The sequence below is a fragment of the Crotalus tigris genome, unplaced genomic scaffold (genome assembly GCF_016545835.1).
Source record: "Crotalus tigris isolate CLP2741 ecotype Arizona unplaced genomic scaffold, ASM1654583v1 scf7180000020174.184502, whole genome shotgun sequence".
Taxonomy (NCBI): Eukaryota; Metazoa; Chordata; class Lepidosauria; order Squamata; family Viperidae; genus Crotalus; species Crotalus tigris.
In genome coordinates this window covers 125,484-134,286 of record NW_024097891.1, presented here as the reverse complement: position 1 = coordinate 134,286, position 8,803 = coordinate 125,484, and the positions used below count along the sequence as shown (strand labels likewise).

The following is an 8,803-nucleotide window of genomic DNA, read 5'->3' as shown; positions in this document are numbered from 1 at the left end:
ACACACACACACACACACACACACACACACACACACATACATACACACACACATACATACACACACACACACATATATACACCTGCCAGCATACTTTCAAGTCCTCTGTTATTTTGGGGATTAGAGGCAACTATAGATCCAGTCTAACAGGTTATGAAAATAAGCTGAGTTTTTTTTCCCTAAAATCATTTGGAACTAATATAAACTAATTTCCTACAGGAGGCCATAGATTGGTATTTTCAGTCCAGATTTATTATAAATATTGTTTTAAAAATTCCATTAAATCCTTAACTCACAAGGGGATACTGCAACCAGGGGAAAGGATCCAGTCACAGCGATAACCTTCCAGAAGACCACGTAGCGCAATCCTGTCTCCACATTAGACAAGACTGATGCTGTACCTTAGCTGTTTTCTGCCGCCATTTTGCATCTAGGCCAAAGGAGGCTCTGGGCTGGTGTGGCCCTGGTGAAGTCTGTGCGGAGACAGACATCATTCATTCTGGTGCTCAGATGCAATTCCCCCAATCCTCTTCTGGATGATCCACGAGCCGGGTTTCAATGTTGCAGATGCCCTCCAGATCCACAAGGAACATCTAAACTTTCCTCCCTGTTCTGATGCTTCATGTAGACAGGTGGTGTCACTGGAGGTGACTGCTGCCAACAGGTAGGAGCAGCTGCTCCCCTCTTAGACGCAGGTGAATGTAATGAAGAAGGCTGTGACCCAACGTGTGGGGTCCAGCAAGAGCAGTGCATACGCTTGGCTTGGATGCCACCAAGGCTAAAACAAGGCAAAGTTGCCACAGGGACAAGGACTGAATGCTTCTCATATAATGGTGTTGGGGGTGCCTCAAAAGAGGCAGGGGTCAATTACTGGTCACCCAGTTGCTGCAGCAGAGTCCGACGCCGACGTTCCAGCTCCCCTTCGCTCAGCTCCTCGCTCTCTGAGGTGTCCCAACCACTCTGACAGCAGAAAGAAGGCAGGTAAGAACCTCTCATCCGGCTTTCCCTCCAAGCCTTTCTTTTTCCTATTTTCCTCCATCCTCCATGTCCTAAAGCAGGGATGGGCAAGTCCCTTTATATGACCCCCTAGAGCAGGGCTTTTCAACCTTTTCACCCATTGTACCACTTTTAGGATATGGAAATATCCGAGTACCACAATAGCCTAGCAAGGTGTCAAAAACTTGATGACAAAAAAAAAAAGGAAAAAAGTGATAAAAGTACAGGTAGTCCTCAATTTATAACAGTTCGCTTAGTGACTGTTCGAAGTTACAATGGCACTGAAAAAAGTGCCCCCCCCCAAGCCACAGCCGAGCAAGACACCTGCCTGCCCACCCGGCTGCGCTCTTCCTCCTGCCGGAGGTTTTCATTGCTGTGAGCATTTCTGTTGAGGATTGGCAGCGGAGGTGGGGTGGGGGTTGTTTGGTTTTTATTCCCCCCCCATCTGCTGATGGTTGCAGCAGTTTTTGGTCACTTCACATGACCCTGGGACACTGTGACCGTATAAATATGAATCAGTTGCCAAGCATCTGAATGTAAATCACAAAGCCCTGGAGATGCTGCAACATTCCAGCTGATCGGCATTTCTTCTGGGCTCAGCAGAAGCACCAGGATCGGTGCTGCTTTCCAGCTGATTGGTGCTTCTTCTGGGCTCAGCAGAAGCACTAGGATCAGCGCTGAGCTCCAGCTAGAGCCTTGTGCTGATCCTGACACGTCCACTGAGCCCTGACAGCCCCGAAGAAGCACCGATCAGCTGGAAAGCGGCACTGATCCTGGCACTTCTGTTGAGCCCTGACAGCCCTGCAGCTTCAGCCATCTCTCGCTCAGGCTTCTGCTGTGTTGCCACCAGTTCAGTTCATTCCCCTCCCCTGCTACCACTTTTCTAGGATGGTCCCATACCACCTGCCAGGTGCCAATGTACCACAGGTGGTACCTGTACCACTGGTTGAAAAGCCCTGCCCTAGAGCGCCAAACAATCAAGACTGTTGAAAACCGAGAGCAGTTCTCTGCCATTTTGAGGTGAAATCTCCTAAAACGGACAAGTCACTATTTTTTAAAAAAGAAATTGAATCCAAATCTCTCCCAAATTCCCCCCTAATTGTCCCACCTGTTTTGTGGTCTTCGATTCCCCACCCGAAAGGGTTAGGACAGGGGTGGGGAACTATGGTGGTGGACTTCAACTCCCAGAATTCCTGAGCCAGCCATGCTGGTTTTAAAATTCTGAGAGTTGAAGTCCACCAGTCATAAAAGGGCCATAGTTCCCCACCTCTGGGTTAGGAAAAGCCATTCCTGGGCTGGGATTCTGCCCTCCCCCCCCCCCGTCTCACCCGCTCCCTCCGAGTACCCCGGGGAGGGGAGTGGCCCCTCCCCTCAGGTCGCAGAGGGGCCTTCTCTCGCTCCCACTCTTCTGCCCGGCTTGGCTCCTTCTTGTGCTCAGCTTCGCTTTCAGGGCTGTTCTGTAAAAGAAACAGTTTGCGAGGTGGGGGGGGCTGGGAGGAGGGGTAGGTGGGTGACTGGCCCATTCGGTGATATGAGGCTAGCACAACCTAGGAAGACAAATGAGCCCCAAAGATTGTAAACCAGCAATGTAGGCTTTTGAGATAAAATGGTTGCGAAGTACCAAACGTTGCCAAGTGGGTTTGGTGCTACCTGGGAACATTTGTACCTTCAGTCCTGGCTGCTCCTTTGAATCCCCAGATAATATACCTGCTCCTACTCTGCAGATCGAGACCCATACAGAGGGAGCTGCCAGGAGAACTGCCCTTTTTTCCAAGGAGCTTGGCTTTATGCAATTGGTCCCTTCCACCTGGATGTCTCCTTGCCTCCCTTCTGCTCCCACCACCCACTCACCGACTTATGCCGTTTCTTCTTGCTCTTCTTCTTCTGCCTCTTGGCACGCCTGGGGCTATGTTCTGCAGGAAGACAGGAAGTTGTGTGCAGACAGAGAGAGTTTGACCATCCCAGCCTTCTCCTGGGAAAACCTCAGCTTGCTCCCAGCAGTGACTCCACAGCAGCAGGCCAAGGATCTCACAGAGGTCCTGGGAGGGTGGCCGAACATTGGGGGATGGAGTGATGCAGATGCTACCTATCCGTGTCTTTTTCTTTCTCAACTTGATCAAGTTGAGGATGACCAACATGCTGTGGGAGCTTCCTCATTTTTACAGTCTCGAGAGCCACTGAAGAACACTTATTGAAACTTCTATTGGGGAAAAGAATTTCAGCCCATCGTTTTTTGTGAGTTTTTAAACAAGTTAAAATAGGTAATGTGAAGAGTCCAGGAGGGTTGCCTGGAGGCGGGGAGGGAGGGATACCAAATGGGAGAGCCTGATGAAAATGATGTATTGTGGTTCCCGCCCCTTTTGAACATCGTCTTAATTGTACAGGTGTCCCAAAAAGGTAACACTTGTAGTCTGTCGTCACTTGGACAAAAACAGCAGAAGCCACAAACAACTTTGCTAAGGCTGACATGCCTCTTCATGTCTTAACTGTCCGTAAGCATTATGCAAAATGTGAAAAAAAATAACCCCCAAAATCCACTCCCTGAACTTTCTCTGTATCTACAACATGTGCTTTTCACCCTCGAAGGCTGAAAAATATATTCTTAAAAAACAAGAAAGCACAACACAGCAATAACATTGCTTGTCCTAGACAAGCCAATGCCGACAGTTGCTTTATAGGATTTTTCCATATACGAGGAGAGCCCACACGCCTAGTTTCCCATTTAGGGCTTGTTTTCTATGGCGCTAACCAGTTTCTCATCCAAGCCTGACCTGAATCGGCTGAGGACGAGGCACCTGAACCCGCTGATTCCGAGTGGTTTCGTTTCTTGCGCTTGGCTGCTCGGTGGGGATGATCTGAGCCCGATTCTGAACCCTGTGGGACAAAAAGAAGGACTCACCAAGACAGCCACTGGCAAAGGAAGAGTGGGCAGAGGCACGGGATGAAGAAATAAGCAAAAGTAAAGCTATCGAGGAAGAGGCACAGGAAAGGATCAGGCCAAGCTGCTGCTTTTTTGTGTTAGTAAACAGCACAATCCTAGATCTTGAACCGACATCATTATTCATCCTTTACGAGAGTGGCCAGCTTGCAGAAATCATCCCCACACCAGGCAACCTTCTCATTAGAACAGCTTTTCCTAAGCTAATCCCCTGCAACTCTTTATCAACCCCCAGTGCCTTAATTCAAAGATGGGGAGGTGTTTAACAGGTCCTGATCAAGCTTACCACTCCTTGGCCAAGCAAGAGATGAGCCCTCCTGAGGTCTAAGGTGGTGCCTCTGGCTTCTTGCCCTTCATTGTACTGCACCCCACAAGCCCTTGAAATTTTCTGGCACCGGGGGGGGGGGGGAAATCTGGCATAACAGTGGTGAACAGGCTGGAAGAAAAGCCTTGGGGGGGGGGGTAGGAATAAACGCAGTTTCCAATTGAACCTGAAATGCCATTCCCAAAACTGAAAAGCTGAAAGTGCAAAATGCCCCTTTTTGCACGTGGAACAGGTTGTTTTTGAGCATTTTGGAAGTGTTTCAAGCTCACAGTAGACTGTGTCTCTCTCAGAGCAGAGCTGCTTCTGGTTCAAGATACTTTCAAGATATCCTAAACAGCCTAATTGCATCTGAGACAAGGTGCTTCAAATTCCGAGGACTTGGCCAACTCAGAGCTTTCCCAGAGAGGCCTGGATTAAGAGACTGTGCAGTCCTAAACTGTATGGGGGGGGGGGGAGGTTCATCACACATCGTAGAACAGGCATGTCAAACTTGCGACATCACGTGACGTGTTGCGACATCACGTGACGTGTTGTGACGTATCGCGACTTTTTCCCCATTGCCAGCAATGGGGTGGGTGCAGTTTCATCGTGACGCATCCAGCCCGCGGGCCGGCACTTTGACATGCCTGCCTGGGAGCTTCTAGGGGCTCTCAGGATATATCTAGGACAGGGGTCCCCAGGGCCATGAGCTCTTGGCCAGCAGGCTGTAGAAATGGCTGGCCGGTGCGCACATTCGTCCCTCGCGCTAGCGCCCGCTGCCCCATTTGCGCGTGGGCACAAACAGGGATGCTAGTGTGGGACGGGTGTCTACGGCCCATTTGCGCATGAGCCGCTAGCCCAGGTGGGTTCCGTGACCTATTAGCGCATGTGCAAACAGGCTGCTAGCTGCCACGTGAGATGCGTGGCCATGTGCATGGTGCCAGCTGCTAGTGCGAACGGGGCTGCTAGTGCCGTGCCTGTGTGCGTGGCCCTGTGCGCACACACCAATTTTGAAGCTAGTCTCCTTCCCTCCGATCTGCGAGCCCGGAAAGGTTGGAGATCTCTGATCTAGGAGCTTAGAGGTTACAGCTTTAGTTTGACAAGATTCTGTCAAGATATAGTTTGGCAAGATTTGGTGTAAGCAAATAAAAGACTGGGCTTGATTGGATCTCATTGTCTCATCTCTGGGATTGAACCTGACAGTAGCTTAGTTCAAAACCCAGGGGAATCCAGCTACCCTTGACCAACATTTTTTTATTTGCACACTCCATTGAGTCTGTCCTCCCCAAATCTCACCGAGGCAGAGTGCTTGCGATGATGTTTCTTTGGCTTCTTGGCGTGCTTCTTGGCCTTGGTATGGAAATGCTGGCACTCACTCTGGGGAAAAAGGAGGACTTAATTACCTGGGCCCCTTGGAACACAGCCTTCCCATTGCCATCGCCTTCTCTTCCCCTAAACTCTGTTGAAGACGTTACCTAGCCTGGTAACGAAATGTCTGGAAACCCACAAGCTCGGAGAATGAACCTCCAACCTCATCCTACACCAGAGCTACAGATATCCACCACCATCGCAAACTGACTTCTCTATCCTCCTTCAGCTCAACTCTACCTACAGGTCTCATGGGGTTTCAAGCAGATCCCTTGCTGGGATTCAACTGCTCCAACTGCTCTGCCAGGCACAAACACGAAACAGGGACTGCTCACCTCCAGCAACTGCAGGAATTCACGAAAGAGGCGGATCCGTTCTGATTCGAGTGTGATCTGCTCAAAGGCAATATTGTTGGCAAATCGCTCTCTGACCTGACCAAGAATAAGAAGCACGTATCAGATCCTTTCCTGGAATATGCAACATTTGGGGGTGTATCATGGGATTTCCAATCTTATAGGGCCCCACTACTATATTGATAAAAACATTTCACAGGATAACTAATTGATAACTAATCAGAAGCAACTCATTCCCAAACCATGTGCTGCTAGAAATAGTTAAACATTCTTTGTGAGCCCATGGGGAAAAAAACCTGAAGCCTTTGGCCTAAATCACTGTTTTTGCTACTTGCTCGCTCAATGATGGGGCTCTCCAATTTCTCTTAAGTTAGTTTGGACAGAAGCATCCATTGTTTTGAGATGCTTGCAGAACAACCTGCTCCAAAAACGAGACTACCAAGTACATCTTTGTAGGAATTTTGCCTTCTTAGGCTGACCTTCCTGCATTAAGGAGGCACCCAGAAACATGGGGGGAGGGGTCTCCAAGGGTGGGAAATGCCCATGTCCTGATACCAAAAGATACATTCAACAGTTGGGCCGATTGTTCTATTATTATCCAGATGTAATCTGCCATCCTCTTTCCTTAGCACCCATTTGAGCCTCGGCCAGAAAACCTGCCCTGCAACAAGCAGATCTCACCTCATCCCAGGCGGTGTTGGGTTCCAGGGGAGGAGCTGCCTGACGCAACATGCTCTTGAAGGCTGCCTCCTTGCGCCTCATCTTACGGGTTTCCTCCTTTTCCCGTTCACGCTCCCGTGCCTCGGCCTTTTCCAGCAGCTGGGGTGGGGAGGCAATGGGAGAGAACCATCACCCACAAAGCATTCCTATCGCAAAAAGGTCTCCTCGGTGGTTCAACTGCCTCTGATGTCAGAGCTTCATTTTATTTTATTTATTTACATTCTGTCTTTATTATTTTTACAAATGATCCAAGGTGGTGAACATATCCAACACACCTTCCTCATCCTACTTTTCCCCAACAACAACAATCCTGTGCAGTGAGTTAAACTGAGAATGAGTGACTGGCCCAAAGTCACCCAGCAGGCTTTCATGGCTAAGGTGGGATTAGAACTCAGTGTCTTCTGGTTTCTAGCCTGGTTTCTTAGGCAGTAGTCCAGGGGTAGGCAACCTTGGCTCTTTTATGACTGGTGGACTTCAACTCCCAGAATTCCTGAGCCAGCATGGCTCAGCTTGGAAACCTCTCCCTTTCCCCTCAGCATGGCTGGCTCAGGAATTCTGGGAGTTGAAGTCCAGGTGTCATAAAAGAGCCAAGATTGCCTACCCCTGGGCTAGGCCAAACTGGGTCTAGTTCACAGACCTGCCCCTCCCTGGCTTTGCCTGACCAGCTTTTGCAAAAGCAGCCATCACCTTTGCTGTCTGCTTACGTGTAAAGAAGACCTTTCTTCCAACTGTACTGACCCCTAATGCTTCTCAGCCCCAGCATTGTTAGACAGAGAAGACAAACAGTCCCAACAAACATTTATTTGAACATGATAGGGGATATGTGTCTATGGAGATTCTCAGCTGCCTCTTGAAAAAGCACCTTTACAACATGATCGGGATAGTCACCAAGGTGAAGAAGCCTAGGATCCCACCCTGCTCCACTCACACTGTTGAAAGTTAACTTTATGTTGCCAGCATCCAGCGTGGCAGCACGCTTGTCAAAACTGATGACGTGGGCAAAGTCCTCAAAGGTTGTATTTACTTCCACACTGAAGCTCCGGTCCTACCAAGGAGAGAAAAAGGGAAAAGGAGAGAGGCAGAAAAAGGTCATGGTTAAACTTTCCCTCCTTCAAAGCCCCGGTGTTTACTTCTAAAGCATGCAAAAGGAATTAAGGAATACTAAAGTAAATCCGCTATAGACGTCCATCTTTTTAGGGGTTCTCTGAAAAGGCCTTTTCTCTGGATCAGGTAGGGGCTGGAAATGCAGCCCAGATCAGCTCCAGTTCCCCCTTGCCTGCTTTTATTTTAAAGCCAACGCAAGCATCAAAATGGGACAGAACTCTGTCCTGTACAAAGAAGGATGTTTCAAAGGGAATGTCTTATGGTTGTCCCAAAAGTCACGAGGGCGGTGACCCCCAGCTAACTGGTATCACAGAGTGAGACGTAATTCCCTTAAGGGAAATAGCTTTGCACCCAAAAGTATTTCTAGCTCATATTCTGGTTGTTAACCTTCCAGCTGCACCTTGAGAATGTCCTTGATGATCTTTTTTTCGTCATGGAATCGGGCCTTCAGATCTTCAACATAGAATTTAAAGAGATCGAGCGGGGTGGAGCCTGTGAACAGAAGAGCAGCAGGAAGTAGCCCATGCATTATTAGTCCTGGGTGCAAAGAAGATCCGCCTACCTAGTTTTCAAGCAGTTTCCGGAACTTCTTAGATTTTAGGCCCAGGAGAATATAAGGCCGTCATTTCACTGAAACGTAGTTGAAAAATTACCCCATCATGTCCATCAGCTTAAGTTACGGGGTAGAAAGTAGGCTATGAAGTAGAATAAATGAGCAATGCATGACCAACAATGCGATCTGAAACAAAAGGAATTGGCCCCGCCTCCTATTCCTTTATTACTTATCTCTCTTGGAAATTCAGCAACCCGAAACGCATCCCACACTGTGCCCCTGGGGATCTTTTACTTGGTTCAGAATGAGTGCCCACAACAGGTGACAGGGAAGTCCAAAGGATGGATATGACCCATAACATCCGTGAGAGAAAAGGACATGCTCAGAAACATGCTTGTGGTGGATTACTGCATGCACAATAATGGAAGACCAATGAAATCGCCACAGTAGAAGAACGGTTTGTGAAA

The 8,803-nt window shown here is 48.8% G+C and overlaps 1 protein-coding gene across 5 annotated transcripts in view; it reads right to left on the bottom strand.

Annotated features, from left to right (window-relative positions):
- Nucleotides 1-230: 230 nt before the first annotated feature.
- Nucleotides 231-8,803, bottom strand: part of PRPF40B (pre-mRNA processing factor 40 homolog B) — a 31,833-nt gene continuing 23,260 nt past the window's right edge. For 4 of the 5 annotated variants that reach the window (XM_039365729.1, XM_039365727.1, XM_039365731.1 and 1 more), the window contains exons 19-27: nucleotides 8,184-8,275; nucleotides 7,608-7,724; nucleotides 6,641-6,778; nucleotides 5,942-6,037; nucleotides 5,535-5,615; nucleotides 3,768-3,870; nucleotides 2,848-2,909; nucleotides 2,325-2,453; nucleotides 231-960 (exon numbers count right to left, since the gene is read on the bottom strand). In XM_039365729.1, coding sequence (XP_039221663.1) covers nucleotides 868-960; nucleotides 2,325-2,453; nucleotides 2,848-2,909; nucleotides 3,768-3,870; nucleotides 5,535-5,615; nucleotides 5,942-6,037; nucleotides 6,641-6,778; nucleotides 7,608-7,724; nucleotides 8,184-8,275 — 911 coding nt within the window. In that variant the 3' untranslated portion in view covers nucleotides 231-867. The remainder of the gene's footprint in view (nucleotides 961-2,324; nucleotides 2,454-2,847; nucleotides 2,910-3,767; nucleotides 3,871-5,534; nucleotides 5,616-5,941; nucleotides 6,038-6,640; nucleotides 6,779-7,607; nucleotides 7,725-8,183; nucleotides 8,276-8,803) is intronic. The other variant, XM_039365730.1, reaches the window with a different exon arrangement.